Source organism: Poecile atricapillus, chromosome W, assembly GCF_030490865.1.
Source record: "Poecile atricapillus isolate bPoeAtr1 chromosome W, bPoeAtr1.hap1, whole genome shotgun sequence".
In the NCBI taxonomy this organism is placed as follows: Eukaryota; Metazoa; Chordata; class Aves; order Passeriformes; family Paridae; genus Poecile; species Poecile atricapillus.
The window spans coordinates 26,206,699-26,234,419 of record NC_081288.1 but is presented as its reverse complement, the minus strand read 5'-3'; the positions used below and the strand labels follow the sequence as shown (position 1 = coordinate 26,234,419).

Sequence of the window (27,721 nt, the reverse complement as noted above, 5' to 3'; positions counted from 1 at the left end):
AAAAAACCAACACCAAAATGCTCAAATCCATCTTGAAAACAAGAGGAAGAGAATAATTTTAAGCCAAAGTCTGGTATGAACTGTGATGTGTCTGGCAAACACTTCACTCACTAACTTGTGTGTGAAAACTCATATCCTCATTTCAATATATTCAGGGGTAGCTTGACAGTATACCCTCTGCATAACAAAACCAGCAGGCTAGGGCTGAGTCAGTAATTCACATTACAGAATAAAGTTTTAATCAATCAAATGGAGAAATCAATACTGTAGTGAACAATCCTGATGGTTAATGCTGTATAGGATTTAACAGTTCTGTTCTCAGTTTTTCCATACACATTTTTTTTTTTTTAATTTGAAAACTCATTTTCTAGCAGGAACTGAAAGATTTCAGAGCATGGAAGGAGCTGTTGGAGACTTCAGCTGATACTTGAGAAAGGCTCCATAAGTTATTAGGCCAGGGAAACAGCAAACACTTAAAAGTGAGATTCTTCCAGATCACCTGGCAGCAAAATGACAAAAACTGAAGTCACTCTTAACACCTCATCCGGAGAACAATTAGGTCATCCAGCTCTGTCCCAGCTACCATGCCAGGCTGCCTACAGGCTGGAGAAGCCAACTTATCCATATTCCACACTCTACACTCCAGCAGATTTCTCAAACAGACAGTACACTTCTTTTACAGGGGCCATCCCAGCTCCAGAGGAAACTCCTTGGGTAAGGAAGCATGCAGGTCACCTTCTGTCCACGGTCACCCAACAAGGCACTATGTCCTGGAAAGAAGGGAAAGCTGCTGTATGACCTAGACCAAGGATGTCACCCTGTCCTCCAGCCTTGAGTTGCAGTCCCCTTGGTGTGACACACCTCTCCAAACGGAACTTCCCCCTCCTTCCCCCCTTCATCCCTCTTAAACCCACCAAGCACAGAACGCTCTAGAGCATTAACTCCCAAACCAGAACAAGAAATAATTTATACTCCACACATAGGATCTCTTGGATACTTTGGCTGAGATCGAGTTCAGCATAACACTTTTGGCCTTGCCTGAGTTGTGTTTTTGCAGCTCTGAAACACCCAAGAACCCCAGGTGAGACAGATGGATAGGTAAGCTCACCCATTAAATCCCATGACCTTTCTGGAGGGGCCTTTAAGGCAGTGTTTGAGAACTATTTTGGAGGTGAGAAAACACACACCTTAATAATGTGACAGTGTTTATTCTGTGTTAGTGCCCAAGAACTCAGCCCAGGGTGGGGACTCTGAATCCAAGCATACAAGGCAGCAGTGATAACAGTGTCCACCTCCCCAGCAACTACCTTCCTCAGAAAGGAAAGTGAAGTGCAGGAGGGCCCCATTCCTTGCCACAAGCACGTGTGTTCCCTCCAGAACCCTCCCTCTAGCAGAAATAGCGCTTCTGCTGTCAGTGTTGAGATCATACCCTCCCCCTGAACACACTCTGGAGAACAGCTCTGGGTGCACACTCCACAAGTAACGATGGAGAGACATCAAGCTGGTGCCACTCACTTTAGCGGCTGGTGGCCATCAGCATTGTTCTGATGTTCCTCCATGCAGCCTCAGGCACCGCTTTACTCTTCCCTCCCATTTCTGGCATGAGGAATCTATTTACTTGCCCATTGCTGGGTTGCAAATTTTTCTGGTGTGGGTTTTGGACACATAGGCTTTTTCTTTCTTTGTCATTTCCTTTCCAGTGCACACATGGCATGGGAGGAGGCCTGGCTCACAGAGGCAGAATACTCCAGGATAGTCCAGGACAGAGGCCAGCATGCTGCCTGGGCTCACTCTCCTCCTCAGAGGATTCACTCACAGCTTTGCCACCAGTATTCCTAAATTCCAACCATACAAATTTTTTTTTCTCCCCCTGCTGAGGGCAACCACAGCAAGAAACATACACTGAGGTCCTAAGAAGAAAGGCAATTAGCTGCTAATAACTGCAGCAACCCTGAGGTAAAGGGCAAGGGCAGCCTCTGCCACTCCCACCCTGGAGAGGGCCACACACAAACAGCAAGGGCATTAGGGCATTTCATACTCCCCTGAGCTATCGCAGTTACGATCGGCATATTCAGCAGACAATGGAATGAGCCATTCCTGCTCTAGCTGGCTCTGCCTTGCCACAGAAATAGCTCCTAGCTATTACATTCTCCAAGCACCAGTGGATTTCAATATCCTTTAAACACCAGAAATTACCTCCCACTCTTTCCAGTTGGTACTGGCGTTAGCACAGCCCCTGCTATGCTTCAAATAAGTCACAGATTATTTTTTTTTTTCTTAGCAAAATGACTTCAAATTTATTCACAATGTTACCCAGTTTCACCTGGCACAAATATCAAACAAAAAGTACCCCTGCATTCAGGTGTGGCACTGTGTTGTGTGGTGAGGAAACACAGGAGACAAGATGACACCATGTCTCCATGGAAAAAGGATTTACTGCACAGCCCAAATGCCAGGGCACTGATGCAGGAGTGCAAGCAAAGCTCTCCCAAGTCTCTCAAATTGCCCTGACAACGATGTGCCTGTTGCACTCTGCCCCAAATCCTCCTCTTTGATAAAGACAAGTATTAAGTCTGAAAGAGGGGGGAGCAAGGACAGAAGGCTTATGCCAGATAGAGAGCATGACCTTCAGCAGAAGTTTTTAAGGGATTCTGTGGCACCCAGACACTTAACTGGAGATCACAGCAAAAATAAATGGGTAGAGTGTCTAGTCACCTTGACCAGTGCTCAGAAGGCTACAGAAAGGCTGAACTGGGTTCGTGGCCAGTCAGAATGCCATGTAAACAAGATGCCTGCCCACAATGACAGGGTCCTGAAGAGCAGCAGCCCAGATGTGGAGCACTGTCCCAGCTGGTGGTCTGAACACTAGTTTCTCTGTTAATCTTGGTCACGGCCCATTTTTCCAGTCAGCCTCCGACGCTGAGTTTTGGTGGTTCGCCCTGTGCTGGACTTCTGGATTTTCTTACGTGGGCCTTGCCCACGTTGGGATCTCTTTCCTTTTGTCTTTTTCCGGCTGTGCATGTGCAGCGTGGCAGTAAGAGAAGAGATTCTGTGCAAGGCAGAAAGAGAAAAATGTTTGAGGACTAAAGCTTGCAGAAGCAAGGCGACACCACAACAATAGCTGGAGAGCTCTGTGCGACCCAGCAGGAATGGATGCCAGACATGGCAAGTCCCTCTAAGCTATGCGGGAAACCTGCAAGCCTCCATGTGCGGTAACAACAAAAATGAATGTTGTGAGCAGTGTGCTGCCCAGACCCCACAGAGTTAAAGTAACTCTCCATGCCCTCAAAGCAGCTGTAAAACCTGGATACTGAAAAATGAGAAGAACGCCTGAGCTTTCAGCTTTAGGAGCCTCTGACCTTCAACCCTAGAGACAAGCTAAGCACGCTGCGGAATGTGCGGCGATGAAGGACTAGGGAAGAGGTGAGGACGAAGCGCACCCGGCCCCCGCTCGCTCACCGGAGCAGAGCGGGGCGCGCTCCGCCAGCGCCCCCTGCCGCCCCTGGCCGGGCTGCACCGCGCCCCTCCTGCGGCCACGCCGCGCATCCCGCAACACACACCATCCCCAGCAGCTGCCAGAGACCAACAGCACACGCCTGAAGGAACCTGCACGTACTTTTCAGACAGGAAGGGGTTTCTGGACTTCTTGGGCATTGTTCTCACGGGCTTGTTCACCACCTCTTCTCCTTTCTCTTCTTCAGATCCATCAGTTTTTCCCTTAAAAATAAAGCACTTTCGTGATTCTGGTGCTTCCACTGCCTTCTTGGTCTCATCCTGTTTTGTGAACTAACTAGTCACAGGTGAAGATTTTTTAATTCTCCACACCCCTTGCTGTCCAAGTGTCAAGGTTTCCTACTGCAGTCCCACAGAAAGGCACAATCAGAGATGTCTTACAGTAATCCACCCCAAGACCCAAAAACTTCAGCATAATCTTAATGGCCATGTGATTGAAGTTTAAAATTGAACGAACCAAAGGTCTTGGCTTTTGCTTAAATTATTATCAAGACCTCTTTGAGTGGATTTTCAGATTAGATGATCTTACAAATGTAAGCACAACCAATACCTGAGAGTCTCTATGAAAGAAATATAAGATCTTAGTTACATGTATTTTGAAAATAAAAGTGACCACAGCCAGAACTGACTGGTTTCCTTATTTGTGGTCCAAACACAGGATTATGGAGGGAGAAATGCCTCCTCATGCTAACAGTAATATTTCTGAACAGGACACAGGAAGGAGGTCAAGGACAGACCATGCAGCGAAGTCTGAAATCTTCCTGCTTGTCTTGTATCAGCTTTTAAAGTATTACAGTTTTGCCACCCAGTCCAGTAACACTTTTCCTTTTACCGGGGTCAGTCGGGACTAGCAAAGGATTCTAGAGAGGTTTGAAGTGAGCTATTCACACAGGACATTTCCTTCTCTTTAGAGGCCCAATTTAAATGGTAGAAAAATATAAAAGTTATGAGTTTCCCTCTTCATCCTTGTTCCCAGACAGCTGCAAGGCCTTGGACATACTCAGGGACCACCAGCCCTACCTCAGCAGCCCCAGGAGTGTGAACAGCTGATACAGAGAGGTAGCAAGAGGCTTTACCACGGGGCTGGTCAGTCCCAGCTGGCGTGCCCCCGAGAGGTCCAGGTCACTGATGGTGGTCACTGTTACGATGTGGTTTGGGTGGTCGATGCTCACAGACTCTGTCCGCGATGTCACCAAGTGCTCCAGTTCATCAGCCTCCTCTGGGAACACAAGACATCCTGCACTGCAGAGTGCCCAGCTTTTCACGGGATAAACTCACTTGTTCCTGATGCTGGGCAGGGGTGACACCCTGCCCTGGCGCGCAGGGATAAAGGGCAGAGGGACTTGGCACTGCAAGCCTGGAGGGCAAGTTCCTTCTCCGCTCTGAGGGGACCTGGTGACACCTTAGAGATGCTCTCCTGCCCCTTCCTTTCTGTAGAACCCTCATGATTCCCGGGACAGAGGGCTGCAGGGTCACGGCTCGGACTGCTGGGGAACACGACAGCACCGAGCGGCTGTTGCTGTGGGACAGCGTGTGAGCGCCCCTGCCCCAGCTCTCAGCACCCAGTCAAGGCTGTCGGACCACGGGAGCCCACCTCCCTCCCTCCCTCCCACCGAGGGCCCAGCACGTACCGAGCGCCTCCTCCCTCTCGCTCAGCATCTTCAGATACTCCTGGTGCCGCTGAGGAACAGAAACAGGTCATGCGGCGCCTCTGCCCGCCCCTCCTGCCTCTCTCACTGCCCGCCCTGCCGAGGGGGTACACGAGACCCTTCCCTCACCTCCTCTTTCATTTTCCTCTGCTCTTCCTTCAGCTTCCGTTTGATCTCCTCCAGCGCCGCCTTCCTCCGCTCCACCTTCCGCTTGTGGAAGCCGGTCAGGTACTCCCTGAGAGAGGACAGAACCGCCCGGCTTTTAGCGACCGGGGGATGCCTTCCTTCCCCGCCTCCCGCCCTGGCTCCTGCCCGGCCTCACCTCCGCCGCTCCTCGTCGAAAGTCACCACCAGCCGCCCCTCGCGGCCGCCCGGACCCTTCTTGTTCTTCTTGCGGCCCATGGCTGCCCCACGCCGCTGCTGCCGGTGCCCGCCCCTTCCGCCGGAACGCCGGCAGCTCTGCCCGCCGCCCCCGGGGCTGCCGTGCGCCTGTGCCCGGCCCCGAGCCCGGCCTGCGCTCTGCTTCGGGCGTGCGAGCCTCAGGCTACGCTCCTCTTCAGCTTCCTCCCAGCTAAAGATTCTGTGGCGCTGCCTTGTGCGGAGAACGCCGCAGTGTAGCACCCGATCTCACAGCCCGAGACTCGTTCTGGCGCTCCAGAGTGTTCTGCATCTACGTCTCTTTAATAAATGTCACTCTTCCGAATAGTTAACATCTGCAGTTCTTCAATAGAGCTCTGAGTTTATTTCAAGCTATTGTCATTTCTTGGCGTTAGCATGTGCTGCTCCTCTTATCCGGGTAGGGCAATTGTGCAGATGGGTCTTGGCTCTGATGCTGTGTCCAAGTCGCAGCATATGGCTGGACAGCCAAGATTGCTGTAGTGGTGGAGAGAGGTACTGGCATGAGTTGGTGGGTGCATCAGGACTGCCGTGTTCTGATGGCCTAGGGTGACATTGGCTGAGCTCCTGAACCTTTATTACTCCCCTGTTCTCACCTTAAAAATGGGTGTGATGCCTGTGTGGTGGCCAGCTGACTTCGGTGGAAGTTTCTGAAGTGTTGTGGGGGCAGTCCCCCTAGCCCACAGAGCATGACGAGTCCCGACAGGAGTCCTGTCACAGCCTGGCAGTCACTTGTCCACAGCCAGCTTTCCTTTATCAGCTTGCTTGCTGCCTGCGCTCTTTTCCTGGCCTGTCCTTTCACCAGAAGAAATGCGGAAAAACCAGTTCTGTGGTTAATTGCTGCACTTCCCTCCACGCCCATGGGGGCAGGTCTCGTCCTCCTCCTCGCTCCTCACACAGTCTGGGTGCACTTCAGCCTCCAGTCTCTGCCCCTGCCTGTTCTCAGCCGGCTCAGGTGCACCGACAGGCCTCTGTACCCTTTCCATTAACCTTAACATTAGGTTTCTCTTGCCTTCCTCTTTTCCTTCTGTCTGCCAGAGCTTCTCCTTCTCTCCTGGATAACGCAGTGGGTTGGCCTGCAGGTGCATAAGGTGCAGGCAGCTGCCCTCCTGGCCCTGTCCTGCCCTGCCTGGAGGGACACCGTTCCGAGGTGATGGCTGGAGGAAACGAGCGGAACATGAAGGCCCTGAAGGAAGTGTGGAAAAGAGCAGAGAACTCTTTGTGTGCGGACTGCGGGAAGCCAGGTGAGTCCCCGAAGGATGCTGGAGGAAGAGTTGGAAGCAGGGAGCTGGGGCTGATCTCTAGCAGCCACTCAGTGCTGGCTATCTGGACTGCCCAGGAGCCTGGGGTGGAGAGAAAGGGGAGGGAGGCATTGCTCTGGGTATTCATTTCTTCTCCCTGGAGGAGAGTTGCCAGGGGAGGAGGGAGAAGATGCTGCCATAGCACTCGTGGGAAGGACAGGGATGTGGGAGTGCCAGATTAGCAGGGGCTGCATAGCTGCAGCACCGTGGGTTGTAGTCATGTCAGATCTCAAATGCAAATCAAGGTCATGCCCAGTCAGGACCTGACAGGAAAGCTCCCAGTGAAATCCTAACTTCTCCAGAAAGAAGGCATGATTCAGGAGGGCATTGTCTCTGCCATGACTCAGCTCTGAACTGACAACCTGCCACAGTTGCCTAGGAAATTTCATTTACTGAAGGGTTTGCCTTCTCAGCAGGGTACCCCGTTTGAGGCCCTACAAGTGCTGCTAAAAACACCCATCATACACCTCCAAAAGGAGTGTACCACCCAAGCCAAATTAAGACTGTGCAAATTAATACCATTTTGCCCTATTTAATTATTCCAGGAGAGTTTTAGATTCAAGGACGTTTTCCACTTCTGAGCTAAGCACTCTTAGGGGTTTGCTGCGATGCACTAAACAACTCCTGGGATCTTTTCCCAAAGGTGGTTTCATTTTTGTCTGGGTGATCCTTTACACAAAGGGAGTTCACAGACCACTTTGGAGTTTTTCAAGATACAGGTCATTAAAAATGTAGTGAAAATGATTGGAACGGGGAAGGAGGGACTAATAGCTGTGGTTTTTTTCCTGACTGGCATCCATGCCTTGGGTATTAATTACTCAGCTTGGATGAAACTGTGGTCAGCAGCTCCCTGTTTCTCAGGACTGCATTCTCAGGTGAGGCATACCTCCTAGGAATATTCACCAGTTTTAGTTATACCCTTTTCCATATTCTCAGATCCTGACTGGGCATCCTCTACTTTGGGTGTCTTTATATGCCTCAGCTGTTCAGGAATTCACCGCAACATCCCTAGCATCAGCAAAGTCAAATCCCTGAAGATGGACTACTGGGATGATGCTCAGGTGCAGGTGAGATCTTTATCCCCATGGATGTGGCAGATGGTTTGGGCTACACTATACACTAGTCCTGGCAAAATTAGTCCTTTGACCTCACAGAGTTGGAATGTAATCTGCTTTAATCAGTCTCCTTTCTACTCATGATAATCAGAGATAATTCCTCACAACTCACTGGGAGAGGGAGGATATACTTGCCTTATGTGTCTCATCATGTCCTGTTACTTTATGGCAAATGTAGACCTCTTGCAATGTATTTTACTAAGGCTTAGGGTCTTTGTTGCTTCAGATTACTTGTTTTCCACTTGCCAAGACCATCCACCCTCAATGTCTCTTGATTTCAGCAGTCCAAAGGGAAAATCTTGGGCAATTCCATTCTCTGAGAAGTTTCCAGCTATAATATGATCTCTTGAGAAAAACAGCACTTATGAGAACTTGTCTTCTCCCTGTTACAGCCCCCTCAACTCACTAACCTTCAGGGGATTGAAAATATTTTCTGGAGATCCAAAGAAAATAATCTGTGTCTTGTTGCTCTTTGGAAGAGGTTGGAATGTCCTTCCAGATGGCATTGCAGAGCTGTTGTTGAGCTCTCCAGGAGATGTGGCGCATGGCAGCAAATCCACTGAACGTGTGTGCACCCAGCCTTACGGAAGTGACATTTATGGCACTCTGTTGATTCAGGTGCAATCAGTGTAATGTCTGAGAGTAGATAAGACCTTTGAGACCCACCTTCCTGCAGCCAGACTGCTGGGATGTTGCAATGGAGGGGAAAGAGAATGCTCCATTAGAGTTTGATGTGCATCTAGCCCTGTAGTGGGTCAGGGAAGAAAAGGTCCAACACGAGTCTGCATCAAAGGCAAGGCACTAACTCTCTCTCTAACTCTGCAGTTTTTGGCCAAGCATGGGAATGCTGTGACTAAAGCCATATATGAAGCTCACATCCCTATTTACTATTACCAGCCAACCTTCAATGACTGCCAGTAAGTTGCTGCATACAGAAGAAAAGGGGGAAGGGCAATTCTCTGTTCCCCTAATTCCTCTAGTTCGTTTCTGATCTACCTGTCACCTCTCTCCATAGAGTGCTGAGAGAACAGTGGATACGGGCCAAATATGAACGCAAAGAATTTACTGAGCCAGGAAAACAGCTGCCGTATTCTGATGGTAAGAGCAGAACACAGCATCAAAACATCCTGTTTGTTGCCTTTACTGGAAACTTTGGAGCATTATGAGGTGTCAGTGTTGCAAATCTCACATGTACTCCTGAGAACCAAACTGGTACTTACAGGGCATAGTTTTGGGGGTGTTAAATTGTGGACAACATAGGCTGGCACTGCCACAGGTAGCTTAAAAGCCTGGTTTTACCAGGTGGCAGTTTTCAAAGGCATTTGATGTCTTGGTGGAGACAGACATCTACAATAAGGAATATCTGTCCTTCTGCATGCCACTCCCTCTAACCATGGCAGTTGTCCTTGAAATGGCACATCCAGTCCTGTGACAAAGGGCATTGGAACCTGCAGAGCCAAGTGGGAAGAATTCTGGTCCCACACTAGAGTCTGCATGGGCCAAGACTCTAGTGTTCACAGGAGACAGCTCTCGCACAGATGTAGCAGTGGGAGCAGGACTAGGAGGTGGAAAGAACATGGGAGTGTCTTTTGGTGAGCGCTTATCTGCACTGCAAACACAGGAACACCACCATCTTTAGTTGTAAGTCAGAGGTGAAACATCTGAAGTGTTTATTCTCAGCAATAGTCCATCATGTTCTTTGTCTCAGAGGGGTGGCTGGGCCCCAGGCTGCATGCAGCTCTCTGATGCCTGCCATGCCTGTGGGGAAATGCTGTTATAAGTGGTTTTTCTGCTCCAAGGGGTGAAGGAAGGCATCCTTTGGAAGCGAGGTCGAGACAACGGGCAGTTCCTACCCCGCAAGTTCCTCTTGTCTGAGAGAGAGGGATGTCTGAAGTATTTCACCAAGCAGGATGTGAGTATGGTGGTCAACTCCCACCTCAGTGTGTACTCCACCCAGAGCAGCGGGGTGACAGAGATGTTCTGATTTCTTACACATGTTTCTGAGAGTGCCCTGCTCATGCCAACTCAGGGATGATAACAAAACATGTCACTAAGGAGAAGGGTCCTCTTACTGCTGTCAGAGTGACTTTTCCTCATGCTCTCCCTTTGTGCTTCCTTCACTACTGAGGAAAGGACTGATCTTTCACTTAACTCCTATCCATTTGCCTGGATGTGTAATCCTGCACCATTCCTGGAACCAGCATCACCCCATTGTGGGCCAAGTCGGCAAAAACCTTTTCTCTGGTTGGTCTTGAGGAAGGCTATTTTCTGCTCATTCATCTCTCAGAAATGAGTGGGGCAAGAGCTAAAATGCTGTCACAAGGGAGGGAATGGCTCAGGGTAGGGAGAAGCAGGACATGTCATCCAGAGGAACCTGGACAAGTTCCAGAAGCAGGCTGATATGAACCTCAGAAGGTTTAAAAAGGCCAAGTACAAGGTTCTCTACCTGCATCAGGCCTCTGACCCTGCCTTACTCCACTTAGTCAGCAGCTCAGGTCTCTTTTCTTATAGAATTGCTCATGCATGATCAATGCCTTTCTGTTTTCAGGGCAAAGAACCCAAAATCAATGTTAAAATAGATGTCATCAATGCTACATTCCAGCCAGAGAAGATTGGGAACCCCAATGGCCTGCAGATCACCTATCTCAAAGACAATAAGACCAGGAATATATTTGTCTACCATGAAAGTGGAAAGGTATCTGGTTTTAGCATCAAACACTGCAAAGGCATTGAGGAGCTGCTGATATTAAATAGTATGAAGCATGGGTAGGATGAGTGTGTGTGAGTTGCTGTAGTAATTGGGTGGGGGTTCTGGCTCTGTGTTTGTGTATCTGTAAGAGAGTTTTGCTGCAGGGAGCAGGGCAGGAGCACTGGCTGAGTTGGTTTGTGTGGGAGGAGTTCTATAGAATGTGTGCTGCCTGTGCATGTGGGGAATGGGGCAGCCGTGCTGGCTGTGTGCATGTGAGGGAGATGCTGCAGAGGGAGACCTGGCTGTGTTTGTAGTTAACACAGGGCTGGGTGCAGCTAGGTGAATTTAGATGGCCCACTGTTTGCCCTGGCTAAACTTTCTGTCCTGTCCTGTTCCATCCTCAGGAGGTAGTGGACTGGTTCAACGCCATCCGCTCTGTGCAGTTTCATTACCTGAAGGTGGCATTTCCCATTGCCAGCGATAATGAGGTAAGGCCCTGAGTCTCCTGCTGCTTTTGTGATAAAAGTGCTCATTAGTTACTGTTACAACCCCAGGTACGGAAGTGGAAATTGCAGGGTAAAGATAAAAGGATGAGAAGGTGTTTATAAAAGGGCCTGTGGTGGTCAGAAAACAGATGCTCTCTGCTGTTTCTCAGCATTTTGGAGGCAGAAGTGATGCCTAGCTAGGCAGTTTGGGAAATATAAATTTAGAAAGAGACTGAATTTGGGGGAATAGAAGGGTGGGGGAGGGAAATGACTAGCAAAGAGGCCCAGCTAAGTGGATGTTACTCTTGCCATTTTGTCAGATTAAAAATCGTTTGACGAGAAACTTCTTGAAGGAGGGGTACATGGAGAAGACTGGTCCCAAGGTGAGCTGCTATGGTAGAAAAAAATCTAACAGGGGCCTGTCAGAGCACCACTGGCTTTCCCTACTTCAATGTTTTTCTCCTGCTGTTTCCCCATTCCCCCTGACTCTTTAGACACCCGTGGGAACAGTGTGTGTGCACCAAGGGAGGGGAGAATAAAAGGAAGGGGAAGGACACATGTGAAAGTAGATGAAGCCAGAGTCCCTGCTTTCTCCCAGAGCGACAGATCTCTCTGCATGTGTCTGTGTGTGAGTGACCTTACAGGTATTTAGTGTCCAGATTTCTTCTGTCTCCACTCTGGGGTCCTTCATCGAAGTTCAGGAGTTGGGGACAGCAGCTGGATACTGACCCTTACTCTCAGCTCAGAAAGGGCGAGGAGGAGGTTGCTGTTAAGGCAGGGGCCTGCTTCAAGTGGTTGGGATGAGTTTGGGGTACCCATTCGCACTGCTCGCAGCAGAGGGCACTGTCCCCTCACACATGTCACCTCTTCCCTTCACAGCAGAGAGAGGCTTTCAAGAAGCGCTGGTTCACACTGGATCACCGCAGGCTCATGTACTTCAAGGATCCTTTGGTGAGAGGGAGATGAGACCGCCGGGCAGCTGCAGGCAACGGTGCTGAGGGCAGGGTCAAAGCACAAACAGGGTCTGTGCTCTGCAGTAAGGGTGTCTTGCAGGTTTCCCAGCTGCTATGAATGGACTCCAGGTCTTCCCTTTTCCATCCCTTTTAGTTCATCACATGCTTTGTGTGTTTGTTGCACTGCCTGCAAACAGTGGGAACAGGGAGGGCAGCAGTGTAAAGGTGGTGATGGGAGGGTGACACAGAGAGGTGAGAGCATCAGTTCCTCTCTCAGACCTCTTGAGGTTCATGTCCTTATTTTTTCCTTTTCACTACTGCCTTTGAGCATAGACTCACTGCTCTTCTGAATCCCCTGATCACCTCCAAAACCTTTTGCTGCTACATCCCTGATCCTCACACACTCTCCTCCTGTCCTTAGGTGCACTGTAATGATTCTCTTGTTCTTCTGAGAGTCCATAAATCACTGTCTTTCCCTCCCGATGTGCAGGACGCCTTTGCTAAGGGTGAAGTATTTGTGGGCAGTGGAGAGAATGGATATAGTGTCCAGAAGGGATTGCCTTCAGGGACACAGGGCAACTTCTCTTGGCACTATGGCATCACCATTGTCACCCCTGACCGGGAATACCTCTTCACCTGTGAGACAGAGACTGACCAGCTGGAGTGGATCAGAGCCTTCACTAGTGTCATCAAGCAGGCCATGACACCACAGGAATATGCAAGTAAGTGCCTGGATGCTGTTTCCTTTCCCTCCTGCCACTCCCATTCAGGGTATTGCCCTAATGCACCACCTTTTTTCTTCACTACAGTTGAAGCCTACTTCAAGTTTAAGTCCTAGGAAGCCATGCAGGAATCTCACTATGACTCAACTCTACCTGGTCCTATTGGGTTGCTGTCAGGACAGGAGAGGAGATTGACATCAGAGAAACATAGTGCTCTTGGAGCACCCTTTGAAGCACTTTTGCCCCCATATAATATCCACTTTGTTTTGAGGGCCTGATTAAGCTGCTTCTTTTCAAGGCAAGATTTTGTGCATCTGAATCCTCAGTACGGCCTGTCCATGTTAAATTGCTGTGATCTGACTGGATGCTGACAGGTCTTGCCTGTCAGTCAGGCCTTGAAAACTTTGGCACTTACTCTGTTGGGCGTGGGACCTAGCATCACTCCTGCATGAAACTGCAGACAGCCACCCACCTGGTGCAAGAAAACTGGCTGGAGCCAGCCACCCCAGCTGATTACAGGGGCTGCTGGACTAAAAGAGACTGTTCCTTTACAAGAAATATCATACCTGCTGGTGACAGAGATGTGAAATATCTAGATATTTGATCAGTTAGTGCAGTGGTTGAGAAAGGTCACTTAAAAGATGTAACCTAACAGCCAAATGTGAGGCCTGTTTCCTTCTGCCATGTATGGGCTTGAAAGCTTCTTCAGATGACATTTGCGTGCAGACCTTCCAACAAATGCTTCAGAGAAGATTAAGAGATCGTCTCAAAAATAATGTGAATATACATTTGGGTATGTGTATACATTATATGCACACATAACAAAAAATGATGGAGGTGAAATGCTGCCCTAGGGAAAATACTCTGAGGTGTATTCATGCCTCTGAAGATCAGCTGCCAAACTTGGCAAAATGGAGAGGGGTTGGGTCTTGCAAGGAGAAGCTGATAACATGTATAGAGTTCAGAATCTGCTGTCTCTACTACTTTAGGGTTGATGCTGAATATAGTAATACACGGATCTCTGCTCCCTCATTCTCTGTGTGTCAAAGGCCTGGCACTTTCATTCTGACCTGCACATTGCATATGTGTATCTTGTATATCACACATACACATCATTGTATGCAGTAGTATAACAGGGGAAGGCTCTATTAGTAAGAGTTAGCCTAAAACACTAAATCAACCCATGATTCATGTCTTAACACTCATCTCTTAAAGCTCTCTTGGGAGAGCTGTGTTTCACATGCTGGAAGGAGTAGCTGAGTTCTGCTGGTGACTAGTATCTGATGCATTTACAGTTTTACTCAGGCAGTGTGAGAGAAGGTGTCTCATGTGTTAAGGGGAGCTAGCTGGAAATAATGAGACAACCAGTATTTTAATTAGCTCCTAAAGAAATAAATAAAAAAATCACATTGTAATTTATTTTAATTTCCTAAACTAGCTGACCTATTAACTGCTGAAGTATGAGGCTGTTTTTTGGAAAGAAAAAGCACAGATGATGAACCAAAAAGCCATAGCAGTTCATTGTATTTCCTGGGGCATGTGGACTGTGATTATTCCCATCAGAACCAAAAAGGCAGACTCACAGTGCTGCTCTGCTTCTCTGGGGACCCCACGCTGCGCCAAGACCACCACAAGCTGTTGGGAGCATCAACTTCCTGGATGAGAAGAAGCATCACTCACCCTGCTAACATGGTGCAATGGAAATATCCACCTAGAAGTATATTTTCACTGCATTTTCCTGATCTCTCCCAGTTTGGAGCACGATTTCCCTGAAAACCAAAGGTCATTGCACAGTGCGGGGAGTACTGATGGGATGCCTCCTCCTCCTGTTTGCTGCTGAATTACCACTGCTGAGGCATTTGACTCAGCCACAATGGAGCTAATACACCGATGATGCAAAAGAGTGTGGCTGGAATGGCCTGAAACCCTGAACTAACAGAGAGTACATGTTGTATGGCACGTCTGTCTCTGCTCCGCAAATTCTGTCCCACCGTGTCTAGCGAGGCTCAGATGTGAGTGAGGAAAGGGCAGTCTAGCACCGGGCATGGGTGTCATGTGCTGGTGCCTCGCTAGAAGGCGGTGGTGCCACGTAATGGGCTTCTGCTCCCTGCTCTGAGGCGAGGCAGCTTCCTGGGGCTCCGAGGGAAAGAGGGGGAAAGTTTACAGGGGGAGGATGGTCTTTGTGGAGAGGAAGGAAAGACAGAGTCTGAAATATCCAGTCCTTTGAGTCTTCAGGAGCTTGCTGCTGACTTGGAGGCCAAGGTGGAAAAGGGCCAGGAGAGAAAATGTGAGATGTCCTACAATCTGATGGGCCTGCTTGCAAACTGGGGACCACATCCACAATCCCCAAACCTCAAAGGGCCCTGACGTTCTTGGGAGAGAGCGGGGGACAGGTTCTTTCAGTCTGGCTTGGCTAGGGAGAGCTGTGTGGCTGCTCCCTGCCTATTGCACTTCCAGGGCTGGCCCTTGTTTCCCTTCTAAAGCCACAGCATGATGCTTTCCACCCTCCTTGCCATATTATGGAGTCTTTCAGTTGTCTCCTGTCGCAAATGAGGACAACCATGAAGGTGAAATGGGAAAAAGAAAAGGAAACAAGAGCAAGAAGGAAGACGGAGCAGGATAAAGGTGCAGGAAGATATGGGGAAGAAAGTATGTCTGCCAGAAAGAGGAAGGGCTCCTCAGCTAGTGGCTAAAAGCCTAGTATAAATTGTGACCTGTATTCACACCGGTGTGTGAAGCTGTGAGTCAGGCACATTCCTCCATGCAGTGGTCAAGGCAGCTCTCAGGGGGTTGGTTCAGCGGGGCTCTCCTGGGGGCTCTCCAAAGTCTGGCTGAGCTGAGCTGACACAGACTTGGGAGCAGAAATCTGCTTGTTCATCCACTGTTTCTGTGGGCCCAGCAAGCTCTGGAGAAGCAGCAAAGGATGAGCTAGTGAAGAAGAGACATTTCCTCTTGGCTGGCAGAGGTTATCTTGCACGTACTGGTCTTGGAAAAGGCACTGTCCCTTTCTTGGCTCTTTTATGGTTAAGGAGAACAACTGGACAGAGCTTGTGATGGACAACATCAGCAAAATGGACTGGGCAGCTGGAGGTGAGGAAAAGGCTTCTCTGGAGCATCCTGACTATGTCTGATGAACTCTCCCCATTCTTCTCTTGGCTGCTTTGCTGTTAAGGACAGACGTGTTGTGTACAGCAGGGCGGAAGGCAGGAGGAAGGAACAGGTCTTTGATAGCTTGATTTGCTTTTAGTCAGCTTACCCAAAGATGTCTTACAACCCTTCTCTCATCAGCCCAAGTCCTAGAGAGGATCCCAAGGGTGGCAGATTCTTGGAGGAAAGCAGTGGTGGGGATGATGACAGCAATGTCCTGGGAGGGGACAGCCTGGTCACAGGGCCTCTGGGTGCAGTGCTGCTGGCCATGTGCCTCACTGGGATGGCGGGGAACATCTACACAGTGGCAGTGGCCTCTGGCAGGGTGGCAGGTTGCTCAGCAGGTTCCTTGGGAGTCTACATGATCAACCTTGCCCTGGCTGACCTCCTGTACCTCTCCACCATCCCCTTTGTGGTTTGCACCTACTTTGCCCACGACTGGTTCTTTGGGGATGTGGGTTGCAGGCTTTTGCTCAGCCTGGACCTCCTCACCATGCATGCCAGCATCTTCCTCCTGACCGCCATGAGCCTGGAGAGGTACTGGGCGGTGGCCAGGCCTCTGCGGGCCAGGCGGGCCAGCAACACCTACCGCAAACTGGCCAGCGCCATCCTCTGGCTCCTCTCGCTCCTGCTCACGGCCCCCATGATGGTGATGACCCAGCTGCAGGAGGGGGACGGCCCCCGCAAGCGCATCTGCGTCCCCACCTGGACGCCATCAGCTTTCCGGCTCTACCTGACCGTGCTGTTCACCACCAGCGTCCTGGCGCCTGGTGCCGTGCTGGGCATCGTCTACACCCGCCTGGCCTGGGCATACCAGTCCTCGGCCTGGCGCCTGGGGCTGCCGGTGGCCGGCCGGGCCCCTGCCCGGCAGCTCCTTTCCAGGATCTCTGCCATCGTGGTGGCCTACTGGGCCTGCTTCCTCCCCTTCTGGGCCTGGCAGCTGGCTGGGCTGTACCAAGGAGAGGGGCTGGGCATCGGCCCCGCTGCCCAGGCCTACCTTAACTTGGGTGTCACCTGCCTGGCCTATGGCAACAGCTGTGTCAACCCCTTCCTCTACACCCTGCTTGCCAGCAGCTACCGCCGGCGCCGTGGCCGCACCAGGATGGGCGTGGCATGGCCTGCAGCACCTTCTCAGCAGGCTGCGGGAAGCCACAGCATCCCCCTGGCTTTCATGGAGCTGTCGGGGTCTGTGAGGGAAAGCCAGGGGTGAGCAGGCTGGGAACATCTGACCTTTGGCTGGGGTCATGTTGAGAAATAAAAGTGTGTCACTTTCCATGCCAGCATGCAGTGTCCTCCATCAATGTTGTTGCAGTGCTTTCACCTTTGCGTGCCTGCTCATCCTGCTCAGCTGGGTGGGGAGAATGCTTGTCTCAGGGATCCTGACTCCATCCTCAGATCCTTCAGCCCTCACACATCAGCCTCCACCTTGCACAAGGTTGGGGAGTGGGTGGAAGGGAGCAGTCAGCTTCGATATGTCTAAATTATATATCTGGGGAGCCTTTGCCACCCCTCATCTCCTTGCTAGCAACGGGCCAAGCCATAACAAAGTCAGGACAACAGTGAGTCATAGATTTCACAAGAACAGTGAGTCACTTCAAGAAACAGCCACACTAGCAGGAGACCTCACTAAGGTTCATACTCCTGTAGTAAAGCTACCACTAAGCTTTCTTCCAGAAACCATCACAAAAAAGTCTTTGAAGAATCTAAAGAAAGATTGCCAAGTGCAATTAAGAGGCATTGCAAGATTCCCCTGTAGTACAGCCCAGGGAGTCCAGTACATTTGCTCAGGTTTAAAGATCAGCCCAGCAGAGGAAGCTGCAAGGAGAGAGAGCTCTCCTCTGTGTCCATCATGACAGTTCATGGTACCCTCGCCAGCACCATGGACCTGCTGTGATTGAGGGAAATACCCAGTTTTCTGGGCCACCAAGTGTACCCCAGTCTGCCAGACTGTGTCAGTACCTCTGTGTAAACTGAGCCAGGTTTCTTGCCTTGAGACCATCTAGCCTAGCATGGCTCATTTCCATACTGCTGAACCTCTCTTCTCCAGAAAGGATGGCTTCATCCTTATCAGCCCATAGGAAGAGCCCCCAAGCTATGCTGTCCCCCTCTCATGCCTATGATGCTAGATGTCATGTTTACAGTTACAGATGTAGCCCTAAAAAGAGTGTGATGTGATCACCCAAAGCTGATGGGCTTTGGGCAACACAGGACTTCAAGAGAGATCCAGCTGCAGAGCCTCAAGTTGCTCATACACCCCAAGTGCTCTTACCTTTCAGCTAAACTCTCATCTTATCTCTCTTCCTCCTCAGACCCAAAATTCCTAGCAGCCCAGCCTCTCTCTGCATGAGTACCTAGGACACAGGACTTGTCAGAGCCTCATGAATTATGAAATAAGAACAGCAGGTACGGCTGCTGTAGGGGAAAGTCCCTGTTCTCCAGCTGCTCTGCAACTGCTTAATGTGAGGAATTAGCCCAGCCAGGCCTGCAGGGAATCCTGTAGTACATGAAATTGTTAGTGCTTTGTGTTGCTTGTGGCCAAGCCTTTCATCCCAGACTGACCTGGTGATTGCTGTGCACTGTGGATAGGGCAGATCTCACCTTTCCTATACCCACCAGGCACAGCATGCTCAACAGCCGTGCCAGGGCAGCATTAGAGTGAGAGAGTCCCCGAGGCAGCTATGCAGTAACATCAAACATGCCTGACTGCCTCAGACTCCTCGGAGTCTAGCCTCAGTTTAGACTGAGAAGTGCTCAGGTTCATTTGGGCCAAGGAAAATGGGAACAAAATCATAGTGCACACCTCCTTGGCCTCCCATGCTCCAGTTGGGCATCACTGCCTCCCTCAGCTCTGGATGGAACAGGCAAAGCACAAGGGGCAGAATAAAACCAGACACCTCCACATTACTGCCCTCACGTGCCACAGCACAACTCTCTGTGCTCCTGCAGGTACTGGAAGATAGGATTTGAATGAGGAACCCTCTACATGCTCTGCCACACCCAGCAAGGCAGCTTTTCTACTGTCAGCAGCAGTAAGAGGTCCCAAGCAGACACAGGAGTAGGACCAGCCTCTACAGAAGGCTTCAGTCAAAACTAGCACAGTTGAGGACTTTCCCCTCACTCCGTGCCCCACTAGGCTCACCTAGCACAGCCACTCAATGCTGTCTGATGTCAGCCAGGAGTGCTTAGTTTAGGTACACTTTATTTATTCAGGCAGTGTAAGGTGTCAGTCTAGACCTCAACAGCAGGTGACCTCACTTAAGGGATGCTTTTACTCTCCCCACAGTGACAATTAGCCCCAATACCTCCTCCTGCAACTCTCCTTGGACTTTTAACCTTCTGTCTTCCCAGGCTTTTAGCCTTAATCCTCTTCTCCATCTATGAATTTCAAGGACCAAGGCTGGGACAATTGCATCCACTTATGGTACTCAAACAAGCTGGCTACCCCTATCCACCCACCCCCAGCAATGTGCCCCAACCTATGAGGACTTGCAATATTAAAAATATTAGATTTTCAGACTTAGTACACCAAAACTCTTATTTATTGATTGTTTTTTTCTGTATCTTTGAGATGGAGGTGTCAGAGGAAGTTATTCCCAGCTGAGGGACTGGAGTGTGAAGTCCCCTTGTGTATCAAAGTAGTCAAAGACAGAGAGGTTAAGCCGGTTAGGGAACGTGAACTGGTGGCCTGGCAGGTGGACTGTCACATCATTTTGGTTGACACCAAAAGTGATCTGCAAGACAAATGGAAAAGTTAGAGAAAGTTTCCTCAAGCCTCTCCCCTCTGGAGCACTGCTGTGCCACCCTCTGCTTCACAGGGTGAACAAGCTCAGTAGAATAACCTGTCCACCAACAGCAGGGGTGTTATTCTGGTCTCCCAAGAGATGCCCATTCCCTACTCTGCTCAATAGTGACGTCTTTGAGCCAGATGGAGCTTGCACATTTGATCCCCGCCCTCCATCAGTGCTCAGAGCTCTGAGTGGTGGCACTGGCCAAGCAGGAGAAGCCAGCCACCTTCTGTACAGTCAGCCCTGAGACAGTCCTTGCAGTTGGGTGTCCTGCCCCAAACACCCTCCCTTCACCAGAGCATGTACGGAGAGTGTGTATACATATATATAAATATATATAAATATACATATGCATGCCTCACCTCTGCTATGCCCCCCTTCTGGAAAGGAAAGACAGTCTCCCTGTGCTCTGCACCCCACTCTTCCACCTTCTTTGAGTTGCACACGATGGTGTTCACATCGCCATGAGCATCAAAACGGGGATTGAAATGAAGTCCAAGGAGGGTAGCATCCTTGCCCAGATTCATCACAAAACTGCAGAGGAGAGGAGAAAAAAAAAAAAAAAAAAAAAAAAAAAAAGCGGACATCAATACAGCTAAAAAAAAATAAAATCAGTACTACGAGCTTTTAACAAGAGAATGGTCCCGTACACAGTGCCCTGGACAGAGTTATTATACACCCAAACCAATTCCCAAGGAGTCAGTTGCTTTCCATAGATTTCCTTTCAGTCCTGAACAGTTAGCTAATGCTGCATCCTGCCTGACAGCCACTGCCTTCTCCCCATTCTGCAGGCAGCTGCAATAATTACCATGTCATTAGCTATTAGCTATCCATTAGCAGTTGGAGGAAGTTTCCTAGTCTAGTGTCCACCTTGCCTTCAGGCCTCTTACCCAGATGAGAAGAGGCATATTGCTTGGCAAGAGAAAGCCTGGGAGGCTTCACTCAGACAGTATCAAACTTCAAAGGCACTGGGAAGCGCTGGGACATGTTTCCTGGAACACCGCTAGTTCTGCCAGTTACAGCAGCTACAGGCTCCACCTTACCTGCAAAGGGGCCCCCCAGCCACAGACCTGCTCAAGGGCTGGGGGTGCTGCAGAGGCTCCGCTGGGAAACCCAGCCACCCCAGTCCCTGCACATTTAGGGGTACATTTCCACTTAAGCCCACCTGCCTGCTCACCACCTTTCTTCCTTCTTTCCCCACCATCATGTGAGAGGCAAATCCACTGGGGCACCATAAGTGTCCCTACTCCTGGTGATCTTCATGCAGGGGAGAGGATGTGGTGGAGAAGACGATCTCAACCCAAATCTCAGTATAGCCACAGCTTCCATTTCCTTTACCCTGCACTAGAGAGGATGTGGTCACTGCCAGCGTGTGCAGCTGGAACTTCACATCTGCTTTGGCTTAGCCCAGTGGCAGTATTGTGTCTGCAATGTGCATTAGGTGATGACTCACTGGAAGCACTGCTGGCGTTAACCCCTTCTCCTCTTCTACCCGACGGACAGAGTCCTTTTGCCATCACTTTTTGCAGACCCCTCAGTATGGTACCTTGGCCATGCCTGGGCAGCACAGAACAACTCACCTCTTGGCATTTGGTGCAATTTTCCCCTTGACAGTGAGGCGCTGGCCAGGCTTGAGACCCAAGTTGGTGCACACTGGTCCCTGGGGAATGTGGAAGCAGAGACATTAGCTCAGTACCTGCTGGCTCACTTGTTCTGACTTGGCAGCTTTCCCTGCTGCCTTTCAAGACATGCTTTGCTTTGGACCCATGGAGAAACAGGGAAGCTCCCTTGCCCTAGGGCATTGCAGCAAGGACATCCCAGAGAAGTTTCCCCAGTCACATGGTACATTTGATTGGAGCTCAATTTCCTAATCTTTCTCCTGCTGCTCTCATCAACATATCTGTATTTCAGAGCGGTGAAGCGTAAGTACCTGCACCCTCCAATCACACCCACCCGTCCCAAACACACCCATGTGCCTTGCGGGTCTCGTGTCATCCCACACAAACCTGTCTGGGATGGATGGCAGGGATGGAGATTTCACTCCCTTCCCCTACCTCGTGTTTGAACTTCAAGTCTTGCCCACGTCCAAGGACTCAGACACTGTGCTTCCCATCTCCCAACAGCTTGAGGGTTTTTTTTAATGTAGGCTCAGTATTTGCAAGAATGTTTTTCTGCTCCCCAGAGACACCTGCCCCCCACCTTCTCTCTAGGAGGACCAAAATATCCTGGCAAACCCATATGTACTCATTTTTTATCACAGCAGAGCCAAGACCTCAAGAACACTGGAAATCTTTTCCTATCCCACCTTAAAAAATAAGCTTGCTCTTGGGACAACCCCTGCTTAATCACCCTCAGCCTAATGAAAGGCAAATTAATCAAAGAAGGGCAATCACTCTTCTAACACAAGCATCTCCCTAGCAGTCACAGAATAGCTCGGGCTGGAAGGAATCTTGGAGATCAAGTCCAACATCCCTGCTAAAGCAGGTTCATGTACAGCAGGTCGCAGAGTGTCATGTCCAGGTGGCTTTTGAATACCTCCTGAGCAGCAGACTCCACAACCTCTCTGGCAGCCTGTTCCAGTGCTCTGTCACCCTCACAGTGAGGAAGTTTTTCCTCATGATCAACTATAACACCCTGTGTTTCAGTTTGTGCCTCTTGCCCCTTCCCCTGTTGCTGGGCAACTCCTTGAAGAGTCTGGCCCCACACTCTTGACACCTGCTCTTAAGATAACCTCTCTAAACTCTTAAGGTACTTGAACGTAGTCCTTGGCATTCACAGAACACTTCTGTAAGGCACATTCCTTCCAAGAAAGAGAAGAATAACAATTCAATGACTCATGAAAACTTCAGCCAGAAAGCAAGCAGCAAGGCTGCCCAGAGAAGATGCTCAGACAGCAATAAATGTTACTGCAGCAGCTTCTCCAGAGTAGAGCTGCAGTAAAACAGGTTATCCCAGCTTAGGGCTCATCCCAGCGAGGATCCCCACAGGTACTGCCCCAAAGGGATCCTACAGGGAAAAAGAACCACTACTGCCAGAACATAAAATAGCAGCCAGCGCTCTGTAGTGGATGCAGGGAGGATTGTCCCTCACCAGGAGCAAGCACCGAGCTCTAGCAGACCTTCCGAGGCTGGGGCTGATGTGTAAGCCAGCACAAGCACCCTCACACCCATCCTGCACAGTCAGTCCCACCTCCAGCAAAGCTGCCCCGTCCCTTTCTCTACTCACGCAAGACATGGTGCTGCTCTGCAGGGTAAAGCTCCTCTCCACTGAGGTGCAAGGGGCCCACGCAAGTAGCTCCTAGAGCCCCTCCCTTGCCTTTAAATAGATGGAGAGCTGAGTTGTCCCAGCCCTTCTCCACCCCTTGCACCAATGGGGAAGGGTGGCAGGGGCTGGTTTGGGGAGGAGGGAGGGTCTATTAGACAGAGCTGCCTCCTCCCACACTCACCCAGCCTCCTCTCTAGGATGCTGAACACAACCCTTCTGAGCAGGCTGCGGGCCACTCCAGGAGGAGATCCAGCTCTGTGTGGCCATGAATCCAATGGAAAATAGTTTTACAATGAATGTTTTATAATCCAAGGCTTTTATCCCACATGGAAAATGGTCATATGGATCGAGACTTGGCAGGAAGGGTCTCTGGTGAGCTCTTCAGCTCTAGTTAATTCAGGAGTAGAAAAAATGTTACTGAGCGCACATAGTGCCTCAGAAACTCTTTGTGGTCCAGGTGGAACCCCAGCAACAGAGGACTGAAGCTGCATCCAGGGTCACCCAACTGCACTATGAGTCCTGTCCCCAGAAACTGCCCAGCTGCTGACCCAGCCTTTACCACCCACTTTTGTAGGTATGGGAACCAAAGGAGGGAAATCAATCCTTTTTCTAGAACTCACAGGCAGCCTCAAAACTGTGCAGTTCATCTTGGCTGCAGGACAGAGTAAGCCAGGAGGAAGCTGCCTTGGAAATGGAAAGCTAGGAAGAAATTATGTGGGAAAACACCATGCCTGGCTCTTGCTTCTACCCTGAACCCAGATGGGAGCCTGAGGAAGAAGGGAATGGGGGCAAAATGCTTCTATCACAATAAGCCATAGGATCTATATGTCTTTTATTTGCCTCCATGTTCTCTTTGTGGCAAGTATGATTCACTGGGTGAAAGGATTCCTTTGGAAAAAGTTTCCCAATTACTACATGGCTCAACTGTAATTATACTGAAAGAGGAGGGAAAAATGCAGGCAGAGTGCCAAGCCTGTGGTTTAGAGCTCTCCTTGTCTTGCATATTTGTCTCTAAATCACAAGACGCTCTGTGATTTCTTTAAGAGGCCCAGAACTGAAACTCTCTGAAACAATTTTTACTTCCATGACTGTGAGGCCCATCAGTTCCCCATCTGCTGAGGACATGAGAGTCTCCAGCCCTGTTACCTCCCTCCAGTATGACCCCTGAGGATGGCACTACTGGGTATTTCCAGTTGATGCCATCAATGCCAGCAGAGGTAGCCTCTTGTCTGCCTGCTGGGGAGGGCAGAAACAGGCTTCAGACTTCGGCCAGATTCCATGACAAAAGAGGGCTAGAGTAAAAGCCAAAGTGGTCTTCTCTGCTTTGACATGCCTACTCCCCCTTTCCCCTTCTGGTCACTTGCCCCAGGGTTCAGCTCTTGAGCCTGATCAAGGAATCATATGATGCAGGACGAGAAGTGCTCCATACGAGGAGAAAAAGTAAATAGAGAGTCAGCTTCCCTCTGTTTGGGATATGTATGTTATTAAATCAATTCCTTTCAAATCCAAGGTTTTGTGAGACTAAACCCCAGGCATCTCTCCAAGTACTTGAGCTGCTGCTGGAGCAATGGTCTAGGGGGCTGGACTGATAAGGACTTTGGGATGGGGAAGGGAAAGGTGTAAATATTTTCTCTCTTGGAGATGGCTATGGAGGGGGCTGTTTAAAAGCTATGTGATAGGTTCTGTGTTTTCTGCAGCATTTCTGGCAGCTGGGCACCATGCCCAAGCCTTAGCAGCCACCAGATCCTTGAGTTATGTCTGTCCAGGGACCTTCCTCCATATGCTGCTGGGGAGATTAGAGACCACCTAATGGCTGAGATGATAATGAAGGAGGGGCTATCTTTCCAGAGAAGGTGCTGAAAGTGCTATTCACATCAAGGAAATTCAGATTTCAGGCTTGAGTCTACCTGAGGCAGCCTGTATTTGTCTGATAGAAGTCCAGGCATCTCCACTGGCTTTCATGAAACCTTGAATTAAATGGCGTTAGCACAACAGGCTGATAACACAGGCAAGGGGGCCATGGGGCATCCCATTGCCTGCAGGCCATGGGCCACCTCCATCAGGACAATGTCACGTCTGCCTTCCTACCTCTGGGTTGGAGACATGGTGATGAGATGACAGGCTCCAGCATCAGCATCCTCACAAGGGATGGCTGAACTGAGGGGAGGAAAGGGCCCTGCTCACCCTGGCGTCACACCAGACGGGGATGGTGTCCCCAGGTGTACTGACACCTACTCCACCACACTGGAGACGCAGAGGTGCTTGCCTGTGATTTTCAGGAGCAATGTGGTGTAGGAAGAGCCACTGTGGGTTGAAAAGGGCAGAGCCAGGCTGGCTAGAGCTGGCAATCTTCACTGCCTGTCACCTCCTTCCTTATCAGTGTGCAGTGGGCCAGCCAGGGGATGTGCCAGAAGTTTAGCAGCCCATTTGATCTGCAGAGGATGCAGATGAGGAAGATGAAGACAGATCACAACATACTTTGGGCTTGTGTGGGAACTCTATGCTGGGACAGGGTTCCTCTCCTCCACCATTCCTGCCTCTCCTCACCAGGAGAGCTCTCCTGTAAAACATTTTAAATACTAGCTTTGTATTAGAGGAAGAGTCACAGATCTGCATTGTAACCTGGGGAGCAAAGGTCTTCTTTGCTCAGTCCAAAGGGAGCGAGTGGATATGATACTATTGCTTCAAACAGTGCTCTTGTCCATGCCAAACTCTTGGCCAGAGGGAGCCATGAATGTGGAGAGAGGAGAAATGACTGTGGGATATGACTTCAGCAGTGCCTCACCTCTGGTTAAGAGGGTGAGGCAAGTGGTGTTTGCATCTGAACCTGCTTTCTGCAGACTGGGATTGTGTCCTGGACAGGATGGGGCCAGGAAAAGGGGGTGTAGAAGAGCCAGCTGCCATGACAGGGACAGACCAAATGATGACAACACAGATGCTGGAGCCCAGGCATCACAGCAAAGACCCCACCAAACATGTACTACACTAGGTGTACACACCCCACTCAGGTCCTGACCATGGGCACCTCCAGTGTGGCCTGTGCTTCAGTCACTTGCCTCCTCACAACTTGCTGACCTCTCCCTAGCCTTTCCTTGCACAATCTGCTCACTTGTCCTTGGAAAGTGCAAATTGCCCTTGTGAGCAATCCCAGACAGTCCTCTAATTTTTAGTGCCTTTGGGGACTGAACCCAACCCACAGTGCTGGCTGTGACCCAGCATTCCCAAACAAGGGGCCAGACATCCCTGTCGGTCCCTAGGGCTGCTCATGGTGCCCACTGTAGCTCTTCTCAGGCCTCAGCCTTCTTCCTACACTCTCCTTGACACCCAAAGAGCCCAGGCCAATCTCTCTATGCTGAAATGTCAGGTTTTCTCGAGATCACAGCCTCCCTTATGGACATCCTCACACCTCCCAACTTCCAAGCTGTAATACACCTTAGGTTGAAGAGGGAAGCATGATTGCTAAAAGAGAGTTTCATCATTGTGAGTAGCTTTGATTTAGTGCATGCCTTCTGGTCTAGCTGATAGGCACTAGTGTGCCTCAGCATATCCAGACTAGTCCTGCAGTCTGAGGGCTGAAGTCCAGCTAGTGCAAGTTGTGGGGTTGAGTTGGAACACGGGGCTGAGCTGAGGGGTGGCTCTAAATAAGGTGGTTTGGCAGCTGCCAAAGGAGAAGCGCAGTCAGGCAAGCGTCTGAAGCAAAAGAGGGAAGATCTGCCCAATATCTTCTGAGGGATGTAGCAATAGATAGGGCATCCTGGGTGATGACCTGGGAGGAATGGGAAAGGGCCTGGCTGAAAAGCCTGTGGACTATGTGTCCAAAGCCCACTTGTACACAGCGCTCTTCAGCTGGCAAAAGCCTGTTCTGGCTGCAGTTATTCTTGCAGTGATTTTCAACATCTTTCCACTGGGAGAGAGCCTTTGTACCTGTTCAGTCGCTTCGTGTTATGTGGCCTGTGGTATTTTAAACTAAGAATTAGGTGTGCTAAACTCAGATTTATTATCTTGTGGACACAGAGCTTCAGATCAGGAATGAGCCGCAGCAGGATCTCCCGAGCTTTGACTGCTGAAACACTTCCAACCACATCCAATTTCCTGGATTAAGAGCCGTCTGTGAGGCTCCAACTCCTGCTGACTCTAGAATCTCTGCTTTCATTAAATCAGTATGGAAATATGTTCCCAAGTGGTGAAGATAATCCTGCAAATGTTATCAAAGGGTACCTGGACAAGTGATTTATCCGGGCGAGCCTGATGTTACAGCTTGGGGAAGCAGGAATGACTCCTTGCACTAATGATGCTGGGATGTGTTAGACACACCTCTAAGTGCATCCTGAGAGGTTCCCAAATCCATGCTCCCCACCTCCTACTCTGCACCTCTTGCTGCTCACACTGGGCTCCATCTTGCCTTTGGGGTGTAAAGTCTGTGGCCTTTGCAGCGCTTGGTGGGGAAGGGAGTGCTCCTGCTCTGCCAGTGGGGTGGTGTCCCTGTGGCTGTGGGATGGACACAGCACCCTGGCCAGGAAGGCAGGGAGGAGCTCAGTGCTGGGTCACAGCCACAGGTAACATGGATCAGCCTGTGTCAGCTCACAGAGGTGGTTGGCCCAAGCTGTTTAAGTGCTCTTCAGGCATGTGAGATCAGCGAGGAGACGGACACTGATGAGGGTTAACTCCTCTGTCTGCTGGGGTGACAGGCAGCAGGACCCCC

At 50.2% G+C, this 27,721-nt stretch overlaps 4 protein-coding genes across 6 annotated transcripts; 2 read left to right on the top strand and 2 right to left on the bottom strand.

Moving 5' to 3' along the window:
- Positions 1–216: 216 nt before the first annotated feature.
- LOC131592242 (nucleolar protein 12-like) lies at positions 217–5,737 on the bottom strand. Of its 2 annotated transcripts, XR_009280548.1 has the most exons (7): positions 5,485–5,737; positions 5,292–5,397; positions 5,145–5,193; positions 4,590–4,732; positions 3,617–3,717; positions 2,716–3,049; positions 217–770 (listed from the first exon to the last, which is right to left on the bottom strand). XR_009280548.1 is itself a non-coding variant. In XM_058863636.1 (6 exons), the coding sequence occupies exons 1-6, from the start codon at positions 5,562–5,564 to the stop codon at positions 2,878–2,880; spliced, it is 651 nt and encodes a 216-aa protein (XP_058719619.1). In that variant the 5' UTR covers positions 5,565–5,737; the 3' UTR covers positions 2,278–2,877. The 2 variants fall into 2 exon arrangements, 1 of the variants encoding a protein (XP_058719619.1); XM_058863636.1 differs by lacking the exon at positions 217–770 and having other exon boundaries at positions 2,278–3,049.
- Positions 5,738–6,443: 706 nt separating this feature from the next.
- LOC131592241 (arf-GAP with dual PH domain-containing protein 1-like) lies at positions 6,444–13,050 on the top strand. 2 transcript variants are annotated; one of them, XM_058863635.1, is made up of 12 exons: positions 6,444–6,513; positions 6,641–6,802; positions 7,796–7,926; positions 8,800–8,891; positions 8,990–9,072; positions 9,774–9,886; positions 10,523–10,669; positions 11,068–11,151; positions 11,469–11,531; positions 12,028–12,099; positions 12,592–12,823; positions 12,911–13,050. In XM_058863635.1, the coding sequence occupies exons 2-12, from the start codon at positions 6,712–6,714 to the stop codon at positions 12,937–12,939; spliced, it is 1,137 nt and encodes a 378-aa protein (XP_058719618.1). In that variant the 5' UTR covers positions 6,444–6,513; positions 6,641–6,711; the 3' UTR covers positions 12,940–13,050. The 2 variants fall into 2 exon arrangements, with proteins under 2 accessions (XP_058719618.1, XP_058719617.1); XM_058863634.1 differs by having other exon boundaries at positions 6,468–6,802.
- A 3,025-nt stretch (positions 13,051–16,075) lies between these two features.
- Positions 16,076–17,235, top strand: LOC131592240 (urotensin-2 receptor-like). The gene has a single exon (XM_058863633.1). It carries the CDS (start codon positions 16,086–16,088, stop codon positions 17,178–17,180), a length of 1,095 nt encoding a protein of 364 aa, XP_058719616.1. The 5' UTR covers positions 16,076–16,085; the 3' UTR covers positions 17,181–17,235.
- A 2,252-nt stretch (positions 17,236–19,487) lies between these two features.
- On the bottom strand, positions 19,488–23,112 carry LOC131592243 (beta-galactoside-binding lectin-like). The gene is made up of 4 exons (XM_058863637.1): positions 22,981–23,112; positions 21,336–21,415; positions 20,118–20,289; positions 19,488–19,701 (listed from the first exon to the last, which is right to left on the bottom strand). The coding sequence occupies exons 1-4, from the start codon at positions 22,987–22,989 to the stop codon at positions 19,558–19,560; spliced, it is 405 nt and encodes a 134-aa protein (XP_058719620.1). The 5' UTR covers positions 22,990–23,112; the 3' UTR covers positions 19,488–19,557.
- Between the last annotated feature and the right edge of the window lie 4,609 nt (positions 23,113–27,721).

What these genes read in the sequence shown, in the direction of transcription:
- LOC131592240 (XM_058863633.1), top strand. Translation starts at nt 16,086, where the DNA reads ATGTCTTACAACCCTTCTCTCATCAGCCCAAGTCCTAGAGAGGATCCC.
- LOC131592242 (XM_058863636.1), bottom strand. Translation starts at nt 5,564, where the DNA reads ATGGGCCGCAAGAAGAACAAGAAGGGTCCGGGCGGCCGCGAGGGGCGG. An exon ending in AGAGGAAAATGAAAGAGGAG is followed by an intron (nt 5,194 to 5,291) that starts GTGAGGGAAGGG and finishes TCTGTTCCTCAG; the next exon opens with CGGCACCAGGAGTATCTGAA. An exon ending in AACCCCTTCCTGTCTGAAAA is followed by an intron (nt 3,050 to 3,616) that starts GTACGTGCAGGT and finishes TGCCTTGCACAG; the next exon opens with AATCTCTTCTCTTACTGCCA.
- LOC131592243 (XM_058863637.1), bottom strand. An exon ending in ATTGCACCAAATGCCAAGAG is followed by an intron (nt 20,290 to 21,335) that starts GTGAGTTGTTCT and finishes TCTCCTCTGCAG; the next exon opens with TTTTGTGATGAATCTGGGCA. An exon ending in AGAAGGGGGGCATAGCAGAG is followed by an intron (nt 19,702 to 20,117) that starts GTGAGGCATGCA and finishes TTTGTCTTGCAG; the next exon opens with ATCACTTTTGGTGTCAACCA.
- LOC131592241 (XM_058863635.1), top strand. Translation starts at nt 6,712, where the DNA reads ATGGCTGGAGGAAACGAGCGGAACATGAAGGCCCTGAAGGAAGTGTGG. An exon ending in CCAACCTTCAATGACTGCCA is followed by an intron (nt 8,892 to 8,989) that starts GTAAGTTGCTGC and finishes CTCTCTCCATAG; the next exon opens with AGTGCTGAGAGAACAGTGGA. An exon ending in ACAGCTGCCGTATTCTGATG is followed by an intron (nt 9,073 to 9,773) that starts GTAAGAGCAGAA and finishes TTCTGCTCCAAG; the next exon opens with GGGTGAAGGAAGGCATCCTT.